The sequence below is a fragment of the Lutra lutra genome, chromosome 1, assembly GCF_902655055.1.
Source record: "Lutra lutra chromosome 1, mLutLut1.2, whole genome shotgun sequence".
In the NCBI taxonomy this organism is placed as follows: Eukaryota; Metazoa; Chordata; class Mammalia; order Carnivora; family Mustelidae; genus Lutra; species Lutra lutra.
The window spans coordinates 26,383,289-26,409,340 of record NC_062278.1 but is presented as its reverse complement, the minus strand read 5'-3'; the positions used below and the strand labels follow the sequence as shown (position 1 = coordinate 26,409,340).

The 26,052-nt window shown below is 39.1% G+C and overlaps 1 protein-coding gene and 1 long non-coding RNA gene across 4 annotated transcripts in view; one reads left to right on the top strand and one right to left on the bottom strand.

Annotated features, from left to right (window-relative positions):
- The window catches only part of C1H21orf91 (chromosome 1 C21orf91 homolog), a 30,206-nt gene extending 13,974 nt beyond the window's left edge, over positions 1 to 16,232 (bottom strand). For 2 of the 3 annotated variants that reach the window (XM_047721732.1, XM_047721749.1), the window contains exons 1-2: positions 15,962 to 16,232; positions 14,923 to 15,056 (exon numbers count right to left, since the gene is read on the bottom strand). In XM_047721732.1, coding sequence (XP_047577688.1) covers positions 14,923 to 15,056; positions 15,962 to 16,095 — 268 coding nt within the window. In that variant the 5' untranslated portion in view covers positions 16,096 to 16,232. Of the gene's footprint in view, positions 1 to 14,922; positions 15,057 to 15,432; positions 15,520 to 15,961 lie in introns of those variants that run through there. The other variant, XM_047721740.1, reaches the window with a different exon arrangement.
- Positions 16,233 to 16,279: 47 nt separating this feature from the next.
- On the top strand, positions 16,280 to 21,467 carry LOC125095399 (uncharacterized). Its single transcript, XR_007125866.1, has 4 exons — positions 16,280 to 16,413; positions 18,079 to 18,113; positions 20,350 to 20,468; positions 21,253 to 21,467. It is a non-coding gene; the product is annotated as an uncharacterized LOC125095399 (long non-coding RNA).
- The last annotated feature ends 4,585 nt before the right edge of the window (positions 21,468 to 26,052 follow it).

Below are 26,052 nucleotides of genomic sequence, written 5' to 3'. Positions count from 1 at the left end.
TATATTAGCTAGTGAATTTGAAAGCATGTATAATTCACTTATTACTATAGGTAGTAAATGGTAAAAGTTCAGGCTGATGGGAAACAATCATTACAATTCATTAACTAGTTGATAGAAACTAAAGCTAAAAAAAAAGCAATGACAGTTGATAAATCATACCGCAAAATGCTAAAATAGAAAATTGTGACCATGTGTTATAATTGCATCAAAGTAATTCTACAGTAGAAAGAACGAAACAAAGGGGTCAGAGAACTGACATATGATAAAATTTTCCCATCATGAAACAGATAGTTTTTTTTTTTTAATTGGAAGATTACACGGTATTAATTCAGCAGTAATGGAAGCCATTAAAACAAATGATAGGACTGCAAATTGGGACATGCCTCTGATCTAAAAGTCTACCTCTGGGAATTTAAGCTACAGTGGAATGGGGATTTAATCAGACAAGCATAAAAGATGTACATATAAAGATTAGTACTGGTAAACTGCAAGGAAGCTAAACATTCATCAATAGGATAGTGGTTAAATAAATTAGGGTACAATGGGATGCAACCTTAAAGAAAAAGTGGTAGAATTTAACATGAAAAAGATGTTCCTAATATTATAAATGAAAAGGCTGCTTATTAATTGGTACATACAGTTTGATTTCATTTTTAAAATACAATATACTGGGGCGCCTCGATGGCTCAGTCGTTAAGCATCTGCCTTCAGCTTAGGTCAGGATCCCAGGGTCCTGGGATCCAGCCCCCCCATCGGGCTCCCTGCTCAGCAGGAAGCCTGCCTTCTCCCTCTCCCACTTCCCTGCTTGTGTTCTCTCTCTCTGTATCTCTGTCAAATAAATAAAATCTTAAATACAATATACTATACCTGTGTGCACATGCACATACATAATCTACTGCAGAAAATAATTTAGAATATACCAAAAGTATCAAGAGATTGATGGTAGATAGGTGGGCCTATGAATCTTAACATTTTTGTTGCATCCTATATTTTGATTTTTTCTATAATAAGCATAATTTGCTTTTTCAATGAAAAACATTTAAAGAATGCCTGTGAAGAAATACATTTTGGTTTGGGAAAGAACACAGCATTCCTTCGTCCAAGACAAATTATGCTTTAAGTATTGTACTGTATGTTCCAACTGACTAAGTGAAACAATAAAGACTGAGCTACTGAAATTGTAAAAGACACACACATGCCTAAAATTCTCAAGTTTTATCAAGACTGTGAGAATTTTCTTAGACTAAAAATGTATGTAGCAAGGAAAAGGATCTACCTTCAAATGAAAACAGTTCTCCTGCCCGCCCCCAAAAATCAGCAGCTGCTACATGAAGGAAATGATGAAAGCTAGAGCAGAAAAACCTAGTGAAATCAAATCACAGAAAGGTAAACTCAGGGGCACCTGGGTGGCTCAGCAGGTTAAGCATCCGACTCTTGATTTCAGCTCAGGTATCTTGCAGGGTTAGGAGACTGAGCCACATAAGGGGCTCTGTGCTGGGTGTGGAGCCTACTTAAGATTTTTCTCTCTCCCTCTCTCTCTGCCTCCCACCCCCACCGAAAAAGGTTAACTCAGAATAAATTCAAGCCTCCTCAATGTACATAAAACATTATTTTGTCAATGGAGAAGCTGTTCAATATACAAATCACAGGAATCTTTTCAGTACTATTTCATCTTTTGAGATGAAATGCAAACAGAATCCTTCTATATCTGAATTTAAATACTAACATTTGCATCACATACTAAATATATTTACCACAGGGCTTCTATATTCATCATCTCCTCTATATAATACATGTACTCCCAAAAGTTGAGCTGTCGCATATTAGGAGAAAGGAGAAGTAAATGGGTGTTTAGAACAGAGGAAAAATTTAGACAAAGACATGGAAGTGAGAAAGAAAGGGAGGGAACCGGAGTGGAAAGGGCAGAGATGGAGGGGGCACCCCTTTGGAAGAGTAATGACAGATCCAAGTGGCCAGTTGAACGGATATCATAACGCATCTTAAATGTCATGTTAGGGAGGGGTACCTGGGTGGTTCAGTGCGTTAGGCCTCTGCTTTTCGCTCAGGTCATGATCTCAGGGTCCTGGGATCGAGCCCTGCATCGGGCTCTCTGCTAAGTGGGGAGCCTGCTTCCCCCTCTCTCTCTGCCTGTTTCTCTGCCTACTTGTGATCTCTCTCTGTCAAATAAATAAATAAATAAAATCTTAAAAAAAAAGTCATGTTAGGGAGCTAATGACTTAACCTGAAGAAAATGGCAAGGAGTCAGTGGATAGTTCTAGGACAATGAATGACACGAAGAGATCTGTACTTTAAAGACCTTTCTCAATACTGAGAGAGAACTGGGGGTGCAGGGCAGTGATGGGGATAAAGGGATTAAATTTATGAAATGAATTAAGTGGTCTTGAGGAAATACTGGTTAAGGAGGAAAAAGGGCCTGGACAAAATTCTAGCAGTGGGAATGAAAAGTAGGGAACAAATGGGAGAGAACTAATAGAACTCAAAGACAAACTGCAAAAAGAGGGTGGGTGGAAGAAGCCGGGTAGCAGATAGGACCTGTTGCTAACTAACAGGCCAATGCGCCTTTGTATATCAGAAAATCATCCCGGCCAGAGCACACAGCTTGAACAGCAGAGCCTAGGTAAGATTTCTGCTCTATACATCCCTGCACCTACAAAACTCTACATGGAAAGTCCTGAAGAACCTGGAAATCTTCATTCACTAATGGTGCTTTTTCAAAGCTTGCTCCTGAGACCACCTGCCCAAGAGTTAGCTGGGATTCTTGTTAAATGCAAATTTCTAGACTCAACTCTAGACCTACTGAACCAAAATCTCTGCATAAGGAGCCCACAGTTTCATGTGAACAAAAGATGAATGAAATATAAATTACATGTGTATATGGAAGTAGAGATAAATTTAGTTCAAAAAACAAATTCAAGACACATTCAGAATATCTAACTGGAGGGGTCTAGCAAGCAGTTGAATGTACAGATCTGGCACTTAGAAGAAAGATTTGGTTTGGCCTGGCATTGTGTCTGTGGTAAAGTTAAAGGTATGCTTGAAGACACTGCAGTGAAAGAAATCGAGGAGTGCAATATGAGAAGACAAGAACAAAATTCAATGAAACACTAGTATTTCAGGGACCTATAACAGTCAATGAACCTGAAAAGACAGAAAACTGAATAGAAATAAAAAGACATATATATATATATTTTTAAAGATTTTATTTATTTATTTGACAGAGAGAAATCACAAGTAGGCAGAGAAGCAGGCAGAGAGAGAGGAGGAAGCAGGCTCCCTGCTGAGCAGAAAGCCCGATGTGGGGATCGAACCCAGGACCTAGGATCATGACCTGAGCCGAAGGCAGTGGCTTAACCCACTGAGCCACCCAGGCGCCCCTAGAAGACATATATTTTATCATAGAATCCAGGGAGTCAAGTATTTCAAGAAAGTGGGAAATGTTAAATGTCAGATTTTGAAAATGGTGACCAATTATAGGGCGCTGAAGAGTGAGATGGGAGGACAGACAGAGGAGACCTTTAATGAACACTACTGGTTTTAAGAACTATGGTTTAAAGGAAAGAAAGAATTTTCACTTGATTTTTCCTTTTAAATATGGTAGACAAAAGCATTTCTGCCCTTCTAATCATCCTTTTGGTCAATCTGGCAGGGTACAGAGATGATAACTGTAGGTAGGTAAGATGATGAGTAAGCACAAGTTAAAACAAATGGAGGAGAGGGTAAATAAATGAATTAAGAGTGGGAGGAAGAAGACGGTCTATAAAAAAGCATGAAATTTTTTTATATCTACACTTAACTGGATTAATTAAGATCTTAATTTCTTTTTCAAGACACTCATGGCTAGTATTCATCAGACACAGTTAATAAATACACTGGTAACCTAAAAGTTTTCTGGAGAACTTTCTGATACAGTATGCAGGAATTGTATTTTATCTATATTGTATTTATTCTACTTTGTAGTAGAAATACAGCCAGAATGTTGCTTGACATTGAGTTGAAAACTGTTGATATCCTGAAAATATTCTGAGAAGCCAAAGTAACATAGTCAAGATTATAAAGGAGACTTTTTAATAATAATAAACAGAAATGTTCTCAGGGTAAATATTAACAGTGTTAATGAGGAATTAGAAAGAATACAAAAATTTTAACATATTTTATGTATGTGTAAGTATCTTACATTAATTTTGAAATATTCCCCAATGCCACTAAACTTCCTCAACGTGTGGGCTGTTTTCAAATCAGACTGGCAATTTTTGTTCCTTAAATTCATTGTAGATATTATTCCACCAGTTATCCTAAGTTTTAGATATTAAAAATGTTATTTAAATATATTTATAGAATACTTTATAGAGACAGGAAGGTGCTTTTAGTGTCTACTAAAATCTCCACATTACTACATAGGAAATGAACATTAAGTGTGAATTTTAAGTAAGATAATCCATGTTAAAATATATTAGTGACTGAATTTATGCCTCATAAAGGGAAATAATCCCTTATCCTCTTCTAACATGCTATATAATTCCTTTATTCTACTGTCTTTTACCTCCTCTCAAGTAAATTTTGCAATGGTGGGATTTAGGTTTGTTTTGTTCAATGTTTTATCCTCAGCAACTGGAATAATTTCTGGTAGTTGCTTAATTAATATTTACTAAATAATTGAGCTTAAAGAATTGCCATGGACCCAACCACATAGCTTTAATTATGATATTTAGATTTTAATGGGTATGTACAAATCATTATTCTGCCTTACTGGTATTCAACTGAGAAAGCAAAAAGCAAAAAGCAACCAAAAATAGATACACTAATTTAAAATTATTTGTAAATAAACGACATTCCCTTATCACAAACTATAAATCCAAGGCTATGTTTAATGGATTTATTCCCCTTATCAAAAGCCTAACAGATGGTGTGCCAAATTGGATTAGCATAATTTAAATCCACTCTAAGTAGAACTATAGTTAATATCACATTTTCACAATTTTTCAGTGTTAGCCACTTTGGTTTCAATCCCATACATTTTTCATATATTTGAAAATATCTGAAATTCAACTATATTTGAAATTCACAATGTTAATTTCCTATATAACGTGGAGATTAAATTTAAGGTGCTGTAAAAGTACCTTCTAATTTCCAAAGTGCTATACAAATATAAAGATATGTTGTTTTTATATATTTAGTAATAAACCCTTGAAAATTACAAGTTTTATTATTACAATGTCAACAGAGGTGCAATATTTCTATGTATGTCCTAAATATTTCTAAAATGTTCTATTGATACAGTTAAGTTCATTGCTCATTATCTTCTAAACTCAGAAACTAGAAAACTCACCTCATAAACTACCCGTTTCTCTCTCTCACAGCATCCCCAGGCACTTATTGGGGCTGATGAGCAAAAGGAACATCGTGTGCAATTCCAGAAATGGTGTTAACATTTTCACTTGTGTTTGCACTGCCTGCCTCCTTTACTCAGAACCCTAGTTCTTCTTGAGAGAAAGACTAATCAGGGCATGTGAGCCTCCATTACCTGGATGGTTAAGAGGAAGAGAACAGCATTAGAACCACTACCCTCATTACCAGCTGGCATCTGCATGATTCTAACAAATGTCAGTCTACGCTCCACTAGCTAGTCTCTTCTCTTCTCTTCTACTAGCTAGTAACATGTGTGTGTCCCTTCTCTCTGATCATTACCAGTCCAACCCAAGAGTTCTAAAAACTGTATTTTCTTGACAGATTGTTTGTTGAGATTATAATCTATATGGAGACAGCATCACTCCACTCTCTTTGGTCAACAGAAATGTACATTTTCAGATATACCAATGAACATGGATAAATCAAATAATATATGGGTAGAAATAATTTTAAAAAATTACATGTCTCTTGAGACCCACATTTCGTTCCCTGCCTCAGTATTCACACTTGTATAATTCATCTCTAACTCTGCCTAAAAGTTAGTTAGTATCTACTAAATTTTAATAGTTCGCATAGTTTTCTTTGGTGGCAGAAATGATTTAGGCACTTGGTTTTTAGAGCTGGAGGCTCTGGGTTTGAACAAGTTAGCTGTGCAGTTTTGGACTAGTTACCTAAACACTGTGCTCACTTTCCTTAATAATCAAATTGGGATAACATAGTACTTCATACAGTTATATTAAGAAATAAAACAATGCATATAAAGTTCATAATACTGGACAAACAATACCTATTATTTAGATAAGTCCCTTATGTAAAGTCCAAGTGCCTTAAGTATCTACTGACAGTTGAACTAGCTTTTCCCAACTTGAGAGAGATATTTCACTTTTTCCATAGAGTAGAGAAACCTATCTTTGTCTTCTTTCTTTACAGGCCAATATTACTTTGCATGCAATAGAAAAATTACTCTTATTTCTGGGTAGCTGATTTCTCCTTATCAACTTTCCAGTAACAGTTTTAAATTATTTTAATCACAAAAATTATATCCCTTCACTGAGAATAATTTTGACCTACATATTAAAGATTTTCAATCTAGACTTATTTCCATATCTCATAAAACATTTTTCATCTTTGACCACAGGATGGGATGACATAACTATGAAGTTGAACAGAATGCCATTTTTAAATATTCTAACTAATCCTTTTTCTATAAATAATTATATAATTATAAAATTGTGATGCCATTTCTAAGATATTCTCGGTTGTATATTCTGCTTCCTTGTTTTCAACTTTAAAATACTGATTGAAGGAATATGCTTTTATCACTGATTTAAAAAGGACTCAGGATCATCCAATGCCTTGGGGTCATCATTATGAGCACAAATTGTGCTCTGCTGGGGTGTCCAGAATAAGAGAAATGCAACATATCAAATGAATCTAGAAATCCTCTTTCTAAACACAGCCCTGTTAAAAGTCTTTGGGGAAAAATACTGTTTATCCTCCTTATTGAAAAAGAGCCAATTATCATCAGTTAGTATTATTGGCTACATTTTATTTTTTTGAATATGGTACAAAGTTCTACTAGTAAGATTCATAAAACCTTTAGTAGACAGAAAGATCTCATGAAATTCTGTAAAAGGGCCGAAAAACAGCAGAGAAGTTTCACTGTGAGCAATTTAAAGGGAAAGAAATGTAAAGAAAAGCAGTACTCTGAAGTCTCCTTTAGACTGATTTTCTCTCAGTCAGATATTCATTATTCCTTGACAGTCCTTGTGCTGCTGTTGATTAGGTACTAGCAAATAAAAGAGACTCTAAAAGAAATCCATGCCTTTATGAAATTACAAATGCGGGGAGGAAGCACATCAAACACACACACAAACAAACAACTACAGTAAATAATTATAACAAGTGCCATGAAGAAAAGGGTGCTGTGAGGAAAAGAACACTGGGGAGAGTAGTGGTGGTGGGGTGAAGGGGCAGTGAAAGGTAGGGAAGGCTGCTTTGAGAAGGAACTTTTTAAGAATTAAGATACAGCTGGGTTCTCTTTGTGGAGGCACCTTGCCTATCTTTTAGCTAGGCTTGTAAAGTCTTCACCTTCTCCACGCTTGACTTCCAGCCCTGATGTTTTTGGTTAAAGGGATGGAGGGGGAATTCGCTTATTTATTCATTCACTCATTCTGAAAAGAGATGTGGATAGGGTAGGAATAATAGCTTAGATCTGGACATTTAATGTGAAGAACTTATGGGTTATACAGATAAATATGTCTAAAAATTAGCTGCATATTTTGATGTGTAGCTTGGGGAAAAAGAGGGAAAGGAGGAAGGAGTTATTTTGCTAGTTTTCATTATATAAAAGGTTAGGAAAGCCCAAAGATTGAGGATAAAAAGCCTAGGACAGAGTATGCTAACACTGAAAAAAACAGAAAAACAAAAACCTATATAGATTATCAGAACTAATCAGAAACATCAGGAAAACCACTGAGTGAATGGCATCATTATACAAGCTATGGTCTCTAATTTAAGCTCTTAAAATATGACAAAGGGCAAACAGAAATGTTCATTCCCCACAGTGGTAAAACTCTGACATGAGAGACCTGACCTGAATCCCTTGTGTCATTTACTATCAATGTGACTTTAAGGCAACTGTACTTGACCTCAGAGCCTTCATTTCATCACATACAAATGGACCTACTACCACTTACCTCTTAGTCCTGATGGCAGAGCTCTGTTAGCTATAATAAACACTTGATTCAGCTTAAAAATCGTTGGCAAAGTGAGGGTTTCCCACCTTCCTAGTCATTTCTACTGGCACTTTAGCTATATACTGTGTCTCTAAATGGGAGAAAATAAATATGAATCATTTCCTATTTAAAACTTAAATGGGCGGGATGCCTGGGTGGCTCAGTTGGTTAAGCGCCTGCCCTCAGCTCAGGTCATGACCCCAGGGTCCTGGGATCGAGTTCTGCATCGGGCTCCTTGCTCATCCAGGAGCTTGCTTCTCCCTCTGTCTGCTCTGCCTGCTGCTCCCCGTTTGTGCTCTCTGATGAATAAACGAATGGAATCTTTAAAAATAAATAAATAAATAAAAAATAAAACTTAGATGGGCATATACCTCTAGCTGAATGGAAAGAGTAATGATACCCATAAGTAATTTGCCCAAGTTCTCCCAGTTAATAAATGGGAATTTGAATGCTGACAGTCTGCTCTGGAATGTCTGCCCAACCTGGCATTTCTGGACCTTTGGAGCATGGTCTCAGGAGACTGTGCTCCTGATCACTACCCTTTGGTGACTGTGCAGCCCCAGCCTGAGCATCAGGAACAAACAAATCTGTGCTCCAACAGTTATTCTGCCAAGTACTCTTCTTGGAACAAATGGCAACAACTGGGTTCGGCCTTCTGAAATAGATTCTGGCACAATAATTTCAAGATTAAGAAATACAAATATGAAACTGCTCTTCCTGGTTACATGTGAGAACCAGTATGACACAGAAACTTAGAGATCTGGATAAGAAAAGCCAACTAGGATATGGTAGGACCAAGATTCAAGGCCAGGTCTGAGTCCAGGGCCCACATGTTTCATTAGCAGAGCAGAAGTGGAGCAGTGACAGATGTGTCCAGCTGTAGAAAAGCAATCTTCCTTATAGAGGTATGAGGGAGGTGGAATTACCATGTTGGTCTATCATCAACAGAATCAGGGAGAAGGTAGGAAGAGCTTTTCCCAAGATTCTGATCTCTAACTTCCTTCATCACACAAGTTTCTAACAGAGTAAAATATTGGGAGAGGGTGTCTCTTAAGAGCAGTAGCATTAATCATTACATGTTATATACCGAGATAGGTCAAAAACTTGAAAATTCTTAAAGCCTTCTGGCAACAAGTCCACATGTGATCTGGCTGCATACCCATCCTCAGAATACAATCCTTCATTTTGCTAAAATCCCTTCTAGTTCTAACTCCAGGATTAGAAGAATCATTAGAGCATGACTTGTTGGTATGAGCTGGAGCTCAAATAGTTTGTTCTCAATGTGGAATAACCTTTAATTACTAGAAAGGCCTCTCTATGGCTGCTTTTGCCTATTGCCTACTCAATATTCTTTGTCCCTGTCTTTGAAAAACACTGATTTTACTTGGAGCAGCTTCTCTTAAAGGGCAACGAAATGTGTAAGAAACTACTAGGTGGAAATTCAGGAAAAACTCCTTTTTAGATGCAGGAGACTACTAACAGATGACTCTGAAGGTGGTTAAGTATGTGGTAAGGAAGGTGGGATAGAGAAACAGAAACAGCTCAAGATCTTCTAATCATGGAGCTACCATACCAACTTCAGACTGAACTTCTTTTTATATGGGAGATATAAATATCCATTCTATTTTATTTCACCATTATTACCTGGATTTCCTGTTATGTACAGCCAGATCTCATTCCTAACAGATAAAACTTCCCAACCAAAATTTGTGTACAATCTAAGTTTTAAGTTCATCCTAGACTTTAGAATTAGAAAATGTAACAAAGTTAAAAGGGAGGGAAAGTTTGGAACAACTACAAAGCAGCCAGGGACAAGACTGTGGAACCTGGTTCCTCATAAATGGTTTACCAGTTAAGTCCCAAGTCTTCATTAGATGTTGTTAGCCTAGACTCAATTATTTTTCTTTAAAAATATTCTACAATTTAAACTTATCACCAGCCAAACCCACTTGCCACTTCCATCCTTCCTCTTCCTGACCATATAATGAGGTTTTACTGTTACTGCCACTAAAAAGTATTCAGTTTATTTAAAGTGTCACAGGTACTTTAAAGGCATCAAAAAGGCAGTTAAGAAAAAAAAAATAATAACGTCGTGGCTGTATTTCTAAGTACATCAAAGATAACCCAGTTAAAGTTCAAAAGTCACAGTAAGTTTTATATTTAAAAGTGCTCTCTTTATTTAATACCAATGTAAGGTATCTGCCATTATGTGACACAAGTGAAAGAGGCTAATTGTAGATTCAGTCAGCTACTTACACTGTTTCCCTATCACAAGGGGTGGGTCCTTTTACTGAGCTGGAAAGATCCTGGAATGTCAGAAGCAGGACAGTGGAAGAACTAACGACAGACTCAGTAGTAAATAACCAGTTTTCACGTCCAAACCGAATCAGGACTTGATGAGATTCAAACTGTTCCCTGACTACGAACCATGTGAACAGTGTTTTGGTCAAAGACAAAGAATCAAGAAAGAACGAGATTAATAGTAATCACTAAGTTCACCAGTGCCTTAACCAAGAAAACACCTAGGACTTTACTTGCTAGAAAGATTACCGAGGATCTGAATTTGGGTTGGCTTCTAGAAAATTTCCTAGAAAGTTCAACAAATTAGGGGGAGAATCCCGAGATGCACTAGTAAGCATTAGTGATGCTTACTAACCAACCATCAAGTTAGCCTAGAACCTTGCTTGGCATAAGAGGAACTGATCCAGTCTTAGGGAAAAAAAATTATCTCCACAGAAAAGAAAGGAAGTCAATTCTGAGAGGAAGGTAGGGATGCTCTAAGAATTATCTGCTCAGCTTTTGGGCACAAAATGAAAACAGACAGCATGAAGTAACATCAGAATTCTGGATCTTTCTCCCCCCAGTTGCATTTTTGACTCTGTCACCTTGTACAACTGAGTCTCATTACCGGCTCCTGACCGTCCTGGGCTAACTTTCTCCCAGGCTCAATAGCTTAGGGAAAGGTAGTAATTTCGTCACTAACTGTAGAGATCTTAGCATAATGTACTACGAGGCATATTAGAGTATATGCACAAACAAGTTTATAGTGTTTTAAAAGCCATGGATATAGGCCACGAGTATTACGAAGTTTATGCATCTGTCTTCTAATCCATAGGCAAATTATTCTAATGGTGAATTACAGGTACAAAGACAAATCAATCTTATGAGCACTTTAAAAGAGTTGAATTCTCAAATACGCTTCTTAGGTCCTTGAAGTATACAAGGAAGTATTCAAAATGTAGGTACTATTTCCTTTTAATTACTATAAAGTCACAGAAAAAAAGGCAATTAAGGCCATGCTCAGACTGAATATGAAATCTAGTAAGATTTAACTGTCTTGTTATTTCTCTTTCTCCTTTTGTTTTCATTTTATAAATATATGCATGCACACAACTTTTAAACAAGAGCCCATCTGATTAGACCAGTTTTGATGTGACCTAATCAGCAATCCCAAAGCCATAAGATATTTTTGCTTACTACAAATGTGTGGACTCAAAATTAGGTAAATTGTTATTATTCCTCAAGAAAATTTTTAACTGGTCTCTTAGCAGAGAAAACAGAATGCTTTAGAGCAAATTTAGTCATTAGTAAACTAAGAAACCAGGTAAGATCAACATTTCCATACTGCAAAATATTACACCAAACTAATAGTTAAATGTCATATTTTTACAAGTTCTCTTACATTCTAACATTCATTAATTGTCATTGTGCTAACAGCTTTGCAGGGGAAAGAAACTTTAAAAGACTTTAACAGATTTACTGACATAGACAAGAATATACCTTGTTATTTTTCAGGTATATGATTACTTTATTATCACATTTTTTTAATTGACTTTTAAAAACCTGTATACTGATATGAAAACCAAAATTTTGTGTAATTCAGAGTTCTCATTTCCCTCCCTTTTCTCCTATAAGTTAAAGTGGTTATGATAGAACTAGCTTGTCACTGGGACACCTGGGTGGCGTAGTGGGTTAAGCCGCTGCCTTCGGCTTAAGTCATGATCCTGAGGTCCTGGGACTGAGTCCTGCATCGGGCTCCCTGCTCCGCAGGGAGCCTGATTCTCTCTGCCTCTGCTTGCGACTCTACCTGCTTGTGTGTGCATGTGCTCTCTCTCTCTGACAAACAAACAAATAAATAAATAAATTCTTTTTTTTTTTTAAAGATTTTATTTATTTATTTGACAGAGATCACAAGTAGTCAGAGAGGCAAGCAGAGAGAGAGAGAGGAGGAAGCAGGCTCTCTGCAGAGCAGGGAGCCCAATGTGGGACCCATCCCAGGACCCTGAGATCATGAGCTGAGCTGAAGGCAGACGCTTAACGACTGAGCCACCTAGGCTTCCCAAATAAATAAATTCTTAAAAAAAAAAAAAAAAAAAAAAGAACTAGCTTGTCACTGCAATAAATATAAAAATGTTGATAACAAATTGAGATGAAAGCTTAATTCTAAAATAATGTTTCCTCATGAAGGTTTAATTCACATTTTAAAATATAAAATCTTGAGTGTAGTAGAATACAAAATGGAACAGTTGTAATTCAAATTGAGAACTGTCTTTTAAGGTAAATGTAACTATTATTTCAACAACATATAACTTCTACTTATATATTAAGGTAAATATTATCAGGGGGCAGGGCGCCTGGGTGGCTCAGCCTGTTTAAGCATCTGCCTTTGGCTTAGGTCACGATCTCAGGGTTCTGGGATCAACCCCTACATTGCCCCATGTTGGGCTCCCTGCTCAGCAGGGTGTCTGCCTCTCCCTCTGTCCCTCCCCCATCGTTCATGCTCTCTCTCTCATATAAACAGAATCTTAAAAAACTAAAAAATTAAATTAAAAGAAATACATTATTACAGGGCACCTGGGGGACTTGGTTGGTAAGTGTCAGACTTGATTTTGGCTCAGGTCATGATCGCCGGGTCCTGAAATATAGCCCATGCTCAGTGAGAGGTCTGCTCAAGATTCTCTCTCCCTTTCCTTCTGCTCCTTCTGCCCTCCACCCCCCATGCTCTCAGAAAGTGTGCTACGTCTCTGAAATAAATCTTTTAAAGAAAAAATAGAATTATCAGAAATGAAATATTTACAGAAGTGGTACCTGAGGAGTATTTGTATATTCTCTATATAATGACAAAAAAAAAACCAGTTAAAAGGCATATTTTAAAAAGGCTAGAAAAGCAACTTATGGAAGTTTAGGTTTCTGTGGAAATAGTCTATCACAGCACGATCACCACTAATGATTTAGTCAGAAGCACTGGTTAAGAAAAGCTGGCTGCTGGAGTAGCAAGGATAGCTAATTAGGATTCAGGAAAAGGGGTTTCTAATATTAGCCCTATCAACTAAAATAACTACTGACAATAGATCAATGGAATTAAGATCATATATGCTGGAAACAGATCACCAGGCTTCAAACCCCAGCATGTCAATTACTGCTGTGTGACTTCAAAGTGCTCTTCTTAGGTCTCAACGGTTAGGATCCATCACCTTTAAAATGGATTACAGAAGCCATCTCAGAGCTATTCCAAGTTAAATAAGGTAATCCATGTAAGGTGTTTTATTATAGTGTCTGGCCCTAACAACAGCATGGTATCACCACTACAGCAACCTTGAACAGTCCTATTTGGCCCTCAGTTTCCTTCCATGTAAAATACAGGTTTGAGCTGGATCATTTCTAATGCCTTTGCCCACCCCAAATTAAAATCTACAATGTAAAAGAACATATAGGGCCAACTCTATTTTCAAAGAACATAAAATTAGATCTTTCACTGTAGTATTATTAAGGACATAGTAATTCAGATGCTATACAAGAATCAGATTTCTAAGTGAGCCCTTTTAAATTAATTATAATTACTACAGTCATTAAAGCCGAAGTTGTATGTATTCTATTTACCCCCAAGAAATTCAAGATCTTCCATCGGTGATCATGTTCAGCAACTATAATTCTTCTAGAGAGTAAAATGGCAAAACTATTATAACCGATATGATCTTAAATGGAAAATGAATATCATATAATTATATGTTTTATTATAAAGATATAAAGATTCTTTTTAGAGTCATAAATATTTTTTAAAAATCAAGATCCATAACATTAATATTAAAGAAACACCTCCCACATGTTTCTTGAGGGCAAACTATTCATGTCCATACACGCATCAACTGTACGCCAATCCAAACAAATAGTACATGGTAACATATTTTTTTTAATATTTGGAGAGTTCTTTTTCATATGCTTTCAGAGATAATATTAAGAAATGTAAAAAAAAAACCTTTTTAATTTTTAAAAATTATTAAATGTGTGTGATTATTGAAAAGAGGTTATCTAAAAATTTTAAAAAGTTTTCCCAGATAAGACAACACTAGGGAAAAGAGTTCTAGCTCATCTCAGTCAGGTACCAGCATAGAAGGCCAAAGGAATTCAATTACATTTGCCCATCAAGGTAAAGAATAAAACCATCCACACAGGTCAGTTTTAAACTTGACAACTTAATAAGGTCTCAAACCAGAAAACATGTTTACTAGTCAATACTCATACTTTGTTTTTAGATTAGCAAAAACGGGATCAGTACTGTGGGACTTAAGAAAAAAAAATTAAGTTCACAGCGGTGAGAACTTCAGCTTCCTTTCCATAAATCCTTACCTTTAACAGATCTTCACACATTTCATACTTGGCACAATTTCCAACCATTCAAGAAATTTTATTTTACCTTATAAACTAGTTCAGCAAAAGTAAAGTTTATGCCATAAAATGATCTACGCCGTGTCCTTACCCTCAATATTTAGCTCAAAACAAACGTGGCAGAAAGAGAGGGTTTCTTGGTCTGTTCCCAGTTTACAAACACTGCAAATGTTGTCGTCATTCAGATCAATGTTTACAAACTGCTCCTCTTCGTTCATAGTGCCCCTGTTAAGAAACAGAAAGGGAGAGTTATGCAATTTCCAGAACTTGACAGTACGGTGGTATTAGGAACTTCTAGGAGAAAGATGCTGTTTCTCTAATGCAACAGACTCATCAAACAAGCATCGCCATACTTGCGCTTCCCTATCACTCTTTCTGTGTAATGACACAAAGCTGGTAAAACTTAAAGGCTTGCCATAGGCGTCATATGCCCAAGTGCCTTTTTCCGATTCCTGTATTTCATTCGGCTGAGGAGGGGATCCGAAGGAAAGCAGTTGCGGGGGGTCTGCTCTGCCCCATCCCGGCCCAGGCACAGAGAGCTTAGCGGCGCCGCCAGGGGTCTTTCAACCTACTTAACGCTGTTAAATGCGGGAAAAACGACCTGTTCGGGACACCGCTTTGCTAACTTCATTGTGGGAACCCTTGGATGCGGTTCGCTAACTCGACGTAGCGAGGCTTCCTATCGGAGATGCGCGGCAGGAAAATACACGTGGAGGCGCGAACACCCGAGGACGTCCCGGCAGCGTCTCCAGCACCGGCACGGAAGGCCGGGCAGCGGTTCCCCCGTGCGGGTCCGGCACCGCTGGAGCCGGGGTGTCCAAGCCGGGCTAGGAGGTGCCTTGGGGTCCCCTCGTCCCGCACTTTCTCCCACCCAGGAAGAAGGCGTCCAAGGGCCAAGTCAGCCCCGGACTCAGCGCCCCGGGGAGCCAGGCCCCCACTCCACATCCGGCGTTGGGGGCGCGCGCCCGCCGCTCAGGATGCCGGGGACCGGAGTCCGCCCTCCTTCCGTCGGGGCGCCCCGCGCGGACCAGTGCGAAGGGCCGCGGGGCTCGGAGCGCGAAGGCGGCGGGACCGCAGGACCACGGGGCCGAAGCGCGGGCGGGTCGGGAACCGGGGCGCGAGGTCTTTACCGTGGGCTCCGCGCGCCGCAGGAGCAGTTCCGCGGGGCTCGGGCTCCTCCACTATTGTTTCCGGCCGCAGCGCAGGCGGCCGCGGCGGAGGCTGCAGCCGCGCGCCCGGCCCCGCCCCCTCCCGCCGATGCCATCCCGCGAAGGCTTCTGGGGGTAGGCGCGGAGAGGCACCGTCAACGGTAAAGCCGCGCGCCAGCGCGGCGGCTGCGGACTCTCCTTTTCTCCACCTGCACCGACGCCGCGTCCTGGACTAGGACTTTCTCGTGACTCCGCTTCTCTCGGCCGTATCTCTCATGGTTCTCCGGAACCAGGAGACTCATACGGCCCCTCTTCGAGGCGAATAGATAGAGGAGTCCGTTGCCACCTCCCCCTTCTGCGTAGTGGAAACTACTGCCCCGGGGCGGGGGCTGAAAAGTGACGGTTGGATGGGAGAAGGGGACAGAGATGCGTGGGTAGGATTTTGTTTGAAATAAGTAGACTGAAGCAGTAGTATCACTGAACGTCGAGTTAGGTTCCAGTTGAAATGTGTAATAAGGGAAATTTTCGTATTTCAGGTTTCATAATTTAGGGATAATTTAAATACAGAACCTTACTTTTTAGATGGGGCTCCCCTCCCCTATAATATGGTCCATTCCTTGCACGCCCACGGGGAAAATCCTAGGACACCCCGTCCCCATTACTTTTAGGTCGCGCCCAGTATTCAATCTCTGGTACTTAAATTCCTTTGCCCACTTTGCTTGTGGTTTTAAGCCTCCCCCCCCCCCCACTTTAGGTTATAGTTCATGCAGTACTTTCAGTTACATTTTCTATGTAATCTTTACAACCGCTTAGAGAGGAGAAACAGAAACTATTCTCTTGTTTTGCAGCCTAGGAGTGACTAACTCAGATTATAGTTGGTTGGAAGAGACCTGGGACTTGAACTCTAGGCTGCTGATGGAAAATTACTGTTATTTTCAACAGCATCGTAAGCACCTGGACTGGTTACATTACTAAATAGGAAGCGGGCTGGGTTGTCAGTCTGCACCTGATAATAGGAATGGAATCCATAGGTTCGAGAAACTTCTAGATCAAACTGGTGCCTGATACAAACCATCAATGCCTCAGGAAAATGATGTGTTCTTGCTGCTCAAAGTGCAGTAAATGAACCAGTGACATCATCATCACCTGGTGTTCTGTTAGCAATGTAGAACCTCAGCCCTTACCCAAGATTTTTCTGAATCAGAACCTGTATTTTAGTAAGATCTTTGGTGATTCCTATGCACCCTAAAGTTTGAGAAGCATTAACTGAAATAGAATAGTTTGTGCTTTTTCTATTTGAATTTCTCAGTCTAGGTAGTTATAACTAAAATGTCTTGCATCATGGATTCTACACATCTTTTCAATGAAAGTGCTTTATAAAATCACCAAGACTTTCCCTATAGCGAAACAAGTTCTTTTCAATTTTCAGTTATCTGTTTTTTTCTGTGACATTTTGCCCTGTTAAATCTTCCTAAAACTCCCGACCCTTGTTGTTTTTTTTTAAGTCAAGAAATCCAGTCCTAATTTACAGAAATAAAATATTCACACTTTAAAGGTAGGAATTTTGACAAATGTATACACTGTGTAGCCACCACCCCAATCAATTTATTCACTATTTCCACAACCCTGGAATTCCCTTGTGCCTCTCCCCAGTCAAGCACCCCCCACCTCTGATCTAATTTATATCACTAAAGGCAAGTTTTGCCTCTTCTAGAACTTCCTGCACATGGAATTAGATGGTATATATTCTTTTGTGATTGGCTACTTTGAGATTCATGATGATGTTTTGTAGTAGTTCCTTTTTATTATTAATATTGCACAATTTGTTACCCCCTCAGTTGTTTTTAGTGTATGAATATTCATTTAAAAATCTCTTTACGTGGGGCGCCTGGGTGGCTCAGTGGGTTAAGCCTCTGCCTTCAGCTCCGGTCATGATCTCAGAGTCCTGGGATGGAGTCCCACATTGGGCTCTCTGCTCAGCGGGGAGCCTGCTTCCTCCTCTCTCTCTGTCTGCCTCTCTGCCTACTTGTGATCTCTGTCAAATAAATAAAATCTTTAAAAAAAAATCTCTTTACGTGTTCATGTTTTCTTTCTTGTAGGTAAATACCTAGGAGTGGAATTGTGGAATCATATGGTAAGTACATATTTACTTTTAAAAGAAATTGCCAAATGCTTTCCCAAGGAGTTATGCCATTTTATGCAGTTAGTACTGTTATGTCTCCTTGATGAATTAACCCTTTTCCTTTTATCTGTGGTAATAGTTCTTCTGAAATCTTCTTTCTCTGAGGTTGATATAGCCACTCCTGCTTTCTCATGATGAATATTTCCATGTGTTTCTTCCTTCTCTTTTTATTTTTACCTCCCTTCTCTTTATAGTACTACATTTTTTTTACACAAACATAGTTGTGTCTTGCTTTTTAAATTCAGTCTGACAGTCTCTGTCTTTTAATTGGTGTGTCCAATCCATTTACATTTAATGTAATTATTGATATATTGGGTTAATCTACCCTCTTGCTTTTTGTTTTCTATTTGTCCTATATGTTCTTTGTTACTTTTACCTTTTTGCAGGGCTTCTTTGGATTAGTTTTTTGTTTTGTTTTTCTGTTTAGTATTTTGTCTCTATTTTATCTCCTCTACTATCTACATTTCATTTATGTGTAGGTGGATATATGTATGTATTTGCGGGCTGGAATATAGGCATGGTTTCATGGATTCATCTTTAACTTATCACAACCCACCTGGGATAAAATTATAACATGTGATGTAAAATGTAAGAAGCTTACAATAATATATTTCTCTACTCTGATCATATATCGCTATATGTTTTATTTCAAATGTGTTATATACTCCAAATGCATTATTTCCTTAATAAGCTATATTTTAAGTAAATTGAATAAGAGAATAAAAGAACTTTTATATTTATCCACGTATTTACCAATTTCAATGTTCTTTCTTCTTCTGGTTTATCCATATTGCAGCTCATATCATTTTCTTTTACTTGGAGAACTTCCTTTATTATTTTTTTGTAGTGTTGCTCTGTTGGTAACAGTTTCTTTCAGCTGTCGTTTGTCTGACAATGTCTTTATTTCACCTTCAGTTTTGAAGGAATCATTCTGTATATATAGAATTCTAGGACGATGAAGATAGCTTTTTGTCTTTCAACCTTTTAATGATGTTGTTCCATGTTCCCTAAGATTGTATTATTTCTTAGGAGAAGTCATTCTCCATATCTAGTAGTGGATCAGCTTGATCTTTTGAGGCTTGTTTTTAAACTTCCCAAGGATCTAGATTATCCTTTTGTTTTAAGGATTTTCTTGTCCTTTCCTGAAGAATTTTGCTTAGGCTTTCTGTTGTATGTAGCAGGTCTTCATCAAAGTTTCTATACCCTCATTGGATAAAACTCAAATGACTTCTTCCTCTGTGAGTTCCATTTGTTCAGATTGTAGCTCCCCAGTAATTCCCCCCCACCCCGGTAGTTAATTTTTGTCCAGTCTCTCAGAGCCCCTCACCCTATGCATGCATGGCTTAGTATCCAGGTACAGACTTAAAGAGTATTCTGAAATTCTTTCTGTATAGTTCTTCCTTTCGAAAACTACTTATTGCAAATTCCAGACATCTCATTCTCCCCAAACTCAGTGTTTGTCCCCTCAGCCCAGCTTTGCATCTCCCTATGTTGACCATGGTCCAAAAGTACCTCCGGGCATAAAACTGGGGTAACTGTAGAAGTAAACTGTAGGGCTCATCTCATTTTTTTCTTTTGTATTTGTGAACACATCTTTTGCTTTCTTGTGTTTTAGTATTTGAAAATAGAGATTTCATCTATTTTGCCCAGTTTTCTAACTTTTAACAGCTATTCTGGTGCTCCTTACTCCAGCCTGGCTAGAATGCCTTATTTTGTCAGTAGATCCTTCATTCACCAGTCAAGTGCTTCTTCACAGGGTCTCTTTGCTTCTGATCCTATTCTTTCAGTTCACCCATCACAATCCATCCTGAAACAAACACAGATGAAGTCTTCTTCCCAAAAACTTGTCATGACTTTCTCACTTTCTCATAACAGTAATACATAAATCTGTTTACCATTTAGACGGCTACAGTGGGCTTCCCAGTTTACCATCTCACTTGATAAAACCTGACTTCTTGGACAGTGAAGATTTTGTCTTCAACTGCAATCCTTTCAACTCTGGTAACTCAAGAGAGTGTGCAAAAAATGTGTTATAAGCTGTAAAATAATGTACAAAGACCAGGTGTATGATTGGTTCTTGACCTGAAACAGGTATTAACTCGACTTCAGGCCTATGGCAGGTAGGAATTCTTTCCAATACAAGTAACAGAAAACCTGATTAACAGTATCTGAATCATTTGTTTCACAGAACAAAGTCAGAGGAACCAACTGCTGGCTGTTGTTCATTGGCTAATTTTTGTTAAGACTATCCTCTCTGGAACTATTCTGAGTATTCTCTGAAGAGTGGAGAATGTACCCTACAATTAGGTAACCTATTTTCTAACAGGCAAGAAGATAGTGATGGAAGTGTAGGGGAATTTGGAGGGAAAGCCGCCTCTTTCATTTTTGCAAGAAAGGAAAAGCTTTCCTGAGAAACCCTGGAGGATTTCTGATTATATCTGATCACCAGAACTTAGATGACAACTGTGGATTCCAGGAAAGTGAGTATTTAGATTTTCCAGCCTCTTTGACAGAAGGCAAGGAAGAGAGATTTATAAACCAACAATGACTGCTAGAGAGTTTACATACTTTTCTAAAAGTCATTTTTGTATGTGGAACAATGAAAATAATCCTTACTTATCATTCAATGAATGTCTGCTATAAGGAATTCTCTCATCTTCTCACTTTTCTGAATCCCCACAACTCTTGCTCATGCCACTACTCTTTTTGGTATTTTTTTCATGCATTGTTCCATTTTAAAGTAAAGCAGTCAGTATACTTAGTGTATCTGTCCCTTCATCTCTCACCCTCTGTCTTCAGTTCTCATCACATTATCTCTTTCTCTGCTGTTGGCAATGTGCCTCCATTTAGCCTGGAAGATGGGGTGTGTGCTGCCACTGGCTTAGAGCCTTTTAATACCATGACTCTGAAGGTACTGGGAACTCAAGATGTGGCACAATTTGTTACGTTGTCTTTTCTACTTCTTCTTACGCTCCCTCTACCACATGACCTTACAATTCACTACATTGGGCAGAATATATTTTCCTACTGTAATGGAATGTTAACAAACATGACAGTGAGCCGAGACCTTAAATGTGCTTGTGTGGTTTAGCTGGGCTTCCTGTGCCTCTGCCACGTGGCCAAGAATTTCACCCAGATGGTTGCTGGTCCAAGCAGTAGGAGAGATGTGGAGCAGACCTGGGCTTAATCTGCAGCCGAAAGCTAGGTAGGCCCAGCTGACCTAGAGACACTGGATAGAAGTTGGTTGCTATAAGTATTGAATTGTGGTTTGGTTTGTTATGCAATATATTGCAGTGATAGCTGTTAATGCAGTGGGACTCTAAATGGCCAAGTTCAATCCATGTGCTCATTCCTGAATTTGTTACAATGGCTGGTACCTTAACTGGCCAGGCTTGGATTACCTTCCATTTCTTCCTTCTCTTCCACCTCCCCAAAAAACTGAGGTTGGCTAAGGAATGGGGTTACAGGTATTAAAATTTGATCCTGTGATATGGGAGAAGAGTTACTCCAAAAGAAAGTGGTTGGTGTAATCAGAGGAGGAGAGTTGGTTTGAAAATGTAATAAACAGGCAAAAACTGTCGTAATCTACCCTGGTGCTCTTTATACTCCATATTCACAGCTAAATTTTAAGCTGATGTGTGCAGGAATTCTGCCTTACTCATTTTGTGTTTATTCCAACACTTGAGGTATCTCACAAATGTCTTATATCAGTTAAGATTAGGTTTCACCACAAGTATCATGAGACCGGCAAACAACAGTGACTTGAAACGATGGGAATTTTTTCTTTTGCCTTAAAGTCTAGAGGTGGGCAGTCTAGGGTGGGTGTGGTGGCTCTGATTCGCCAAGTCCTTAGGCATCCGTGCAGTCATCCTGCGAGGTGAGGCTCCTCTTGGTGCGCAGACTTAGGGTTTTCATCCGCACCGCGTTCCCAACAGCAGGGTGGAGGAAGGGGAGAGGGCAGAGCAAGAATGCCTGCTAGCTGCTTTGGGAGCATCTCTCAGAAGCCGCCACGTAACATTTCTGCTCACCCCTCACTCTTGTGGTGGGAAGAGCCTTGCTGAAAGGGAAGCTCAGGGAACAGGTCTTTCCTCCAGCATCTTGTGCCCACCTAAAAGCCAGGGCTTCTGAAAGAGGGGGTGGGGATTTTGGAGTAGACAACAAGCTGTCTCTGCTGCAGTGCTCAATAAATATTTGTTGTATCAGAGTGTGAGTGGCTGAATCACATATTAAAAATTAAAGTTGGTTAATAAACCCCGAAGAGTAAACTTTCGTCCTTAGATGCAAGGCAGGCTTAAGGAAGACACTTGAGGTTTCAAATGCCTATTTAAGCAGTTTCTTATTTTTAGAAAGCAAGAAAGCGAAAGTGGATGATTTGTTTTAGAATTCTTTTTGCTCTGAGTTCAAATTGAACCGCGTTGGCAGGCTCTTTTCAGTTTTCTTGATCCATTTTCTGAAAGTCTAACCCTCACAGTATTCCGGACAGAGTCTAGTGCTGCCATATTGGAATCCTTAACTGTAATGAAAATGTTTCTCTTAAAATTATGTCTCCTCTTACGCTTAGACAAGCGTCCCTTTGACAGCTTGGGATACAGGTATTTGCATTAAAGGGATTTACCACGTATAGTTTCAGTAATGCTGACATTATGGGTTAACTGTCTGCTGATCCATTGTCCTGTTGTGCAGGCAGAACAAACCAAACCTATTTCCAGTCTGTGGATAAATTCACTGTTGGCATTGCTGGGAGGAGATCGGGAGTTAACTACCAAGCTATTGATTCTTTTTTCACTGTGGGCCAAATCCAGTCTTTAGTAATGTGCACAGTTCCCACTGTTAAATTCAAGGTGATAAAAGGAAAGTTGGGGATTGATATCTGAAGTTAGAGAAGAGTCTGTTTCATAAAATTTTATTAGATGTTTATTTTTATATTTCATTGTATAAATATCAGATGTCTGGGTGTGGAATACCCCAGCTAGAAATTGAAATCCAGACATATTTCTGAGTTAACTGTTGGTGTGCCTGTTGAGTTAGATATACTTTAAAATTTCAGAATTTTACATTTCTAATTTTCATAATTTCCTTTATGAATAATCCTTTAGCATTAAGGGTAAGTGAGAAAGAATACAACTTTTGTGTCTGTTTTTCTGGTAAATGTGGTACTTTTTCGTAAAAGTAAAACTAATTAAACATTTTATTTTTAAAAGATTTTATTTATTTGAGAGAGAGCTGGGGGGTGGGGCAGAGGAGAAGCAGACTCCCTGCTGAGCAGGGAACCCAGTGAGGGTCTAGATCCCAGGACCCTGAGATCATAACTTGAGCAGGAGGCAGGCACTTAACCCACTGAGCCACCCAGGCACTTCAACTAATCAAACATTTTAAATATTTTTTCAGTCATTCATTGAACACATTTTTATTAAATGCTCATTATATGTGAGATAATATGGTAGGTATTAGTTCTACAGTAGAAAGCAAAACAGTCCTTCCTCTTGAGAAATTTATCACCTAGTGGAAGAGACAGGCATTACGTGATTGCTTTTGGACTGGTTTTTTTCTTTTTCTTTTTTTTTTTCTTTAAGATTTTATTTATTTGACAGAGAGACAGACGGTGAGGGAACACACTTGAGGGAGAAGCAGGCTTCCCACTGAGCAGGGAGCCCTCTTCGGGGCTCGATCCCAGGATCCCAGGATCATGACGTCGGCCGAAGGTAGATGCTTAATGGCTGAGCCACCCAGGTGCCATGTGAACTGGAGTTTTTAATGATATTGAAATATACTTGCATTTTAAATGTTGTAGCACAATAAAGATGTCTGGGTACCACATTGGCAAATAATATTTTTCTGTCTTCTGTTATTTTTCTAAATTTTACATGTTTAGGAAGGATTCATTTATCTGTAATCTTGTAGGAAATGAAGGGTTCCACCATAGTTTATTTTTTTTTCCAAAATAACTAGAAAATAATGGTCTCAAAACTTTAAAAATTTTGGCTATTTTGAAAGGAAGCTATAATAGACTGAATGTTTATGTCCTCCCAAAGTTCATATGTTGAAATCCTAACCACCAATGTGATGGTATTAGGAGAAGCCTTTGGTGAGGTGAGGCGAGGTGAGGCCTCATGAACGGAGCCAGTGTCCTTATAAAAGAGATCCTAGAGAGCTCCCTTTCCCTTCTGCCACATGAGGATATAGCAAAATATGTGTGTCTATGAACCAGGAAGTGGGCTCTAACCAGACACCAAATCTACCAGCCCCTTAACGTTGGCTGACAGCCTCCAGAACCCTGAGAAGTAAGTCTGGGTTTTTTATAACCATCCTAGTCTAGTATTCCATAATAGCAGCCCAAACTGACTAAGACAAAAGGTTTCTGAAGTGAATTATATTCTTTTTTGCCATCTTAAAATAGAGAGAAGATAACTTTTGTGTTAGCCAGGGAGTTAAATTTCTGTGTTAGAGTACACTAAGTTGTAAAAACAGACTTGGAAATTCAGTGACTTAAGGAGCAAATAATAGTTGAGGGTGCTGCAGATGGGTAGCGGCTCTCTTCCACTCTCTTGAATGTTGCCAAGGACCAGGATTCTTCCGTCTTGTGACTCTTTCATCCATCACGACTTTGTCATCAGGTGCATGGTCAAGGCTTGTTCGCATCCAGGTTTCAGCCATTGGAAAGGGGAACAGTGTGGAAGAGGCATACCTCTCTTACAGGCCCCAGTCCTGAAGAGGCAGGCACATATCACATTTACTCATGCATCCTTGCTGAGAATTTAGTCTCACAGTTGTGTCAGTCTGCAAGGGAGACTGGGAGGTAACTAATTATGTGCCTCGGAAGAAGGGGTGGATGACTATTGGTGGGCTACTGTCTCTCCCACAGCCTGCTCTCCTGGCTGCCAAGTCTGTGGGATCCTTCTCACACTCATCCTTTCTCCAAGCAAAACACATTGGACACACTCACCCCTTCTCAAAGGAGACAACTCCGAGGACCATCCAGCTGCTGTATTCAGCTCAAATCCCACGCTTCCTGGTGATGCTCAGTCCTTTCATTCAGGTCCAGACGTAGCTCAAATGGATCAGAAAATTAAAACTTCTATTCAGAAGAGAAAAGAATGAGAAACAGTAGTCACTGGCTCCTAGCACTGATGGAGATCAGCAGGGCAGGAGTCTCAAAGACCTCTGCTCTGGTCCTGGATGAGGCCCTTGATTGGATCCGGTTTCTGCTCTCTGGAAGGGAATTCTTGTCCATTGCTGCCTGTAGCCCCTGCTCTGTTCTCTGGAAGGACTTAAACCTTGTCTGTTATTTTTCTTGGTCACATCTGGAATTGGCTTTGTTCTCCCTGGGCGGGAGATATATTGGCAGGTGTTTATAGGTCCGTAGGTTGCTCTAAGCTTCAAAGAGTCACATTCCTCCTTGGTTCTTAGGCTCATAGATTCTTTAAGAACAAAATTTCCTTGATTTTAGTAAGCGCCTACTTTATTTGCTTCCAAAATGTGTCTAAGTACCACCCCAAATTTTCCTTTTTTTTTAAAGCAGGTTTTTTTTTTTTTTTTGGTAAAAGTAGGCCCCACACCCAGTGTGGAGCCTAACTCAGGGCTTGAACTCAAGACCCTGAGATCCAGAGAGTTAGGTGCATAACTGACTGAGTCACCCAGGTGCCGTCCCCAATTTTTCTGAATATATTCTGCACAGTGCTTCAGTTTCTGCTCTACCTCCGATATGGTCTTTCATTTTAATGGCAGTTATCTTGAAGCCATCTGAGAAATTCGGTGAGCGTGGGAAGGGCACAATTGGAATTTTGGCCATTTAGGATCCAGAATCAGTCAGTGATTCAGGCCAGGGGTCTTAATCTTTTCTTTTTCACCTTTCAAATCATTGTCTCTTTCTCAAATGGACTTCTCTGATCAC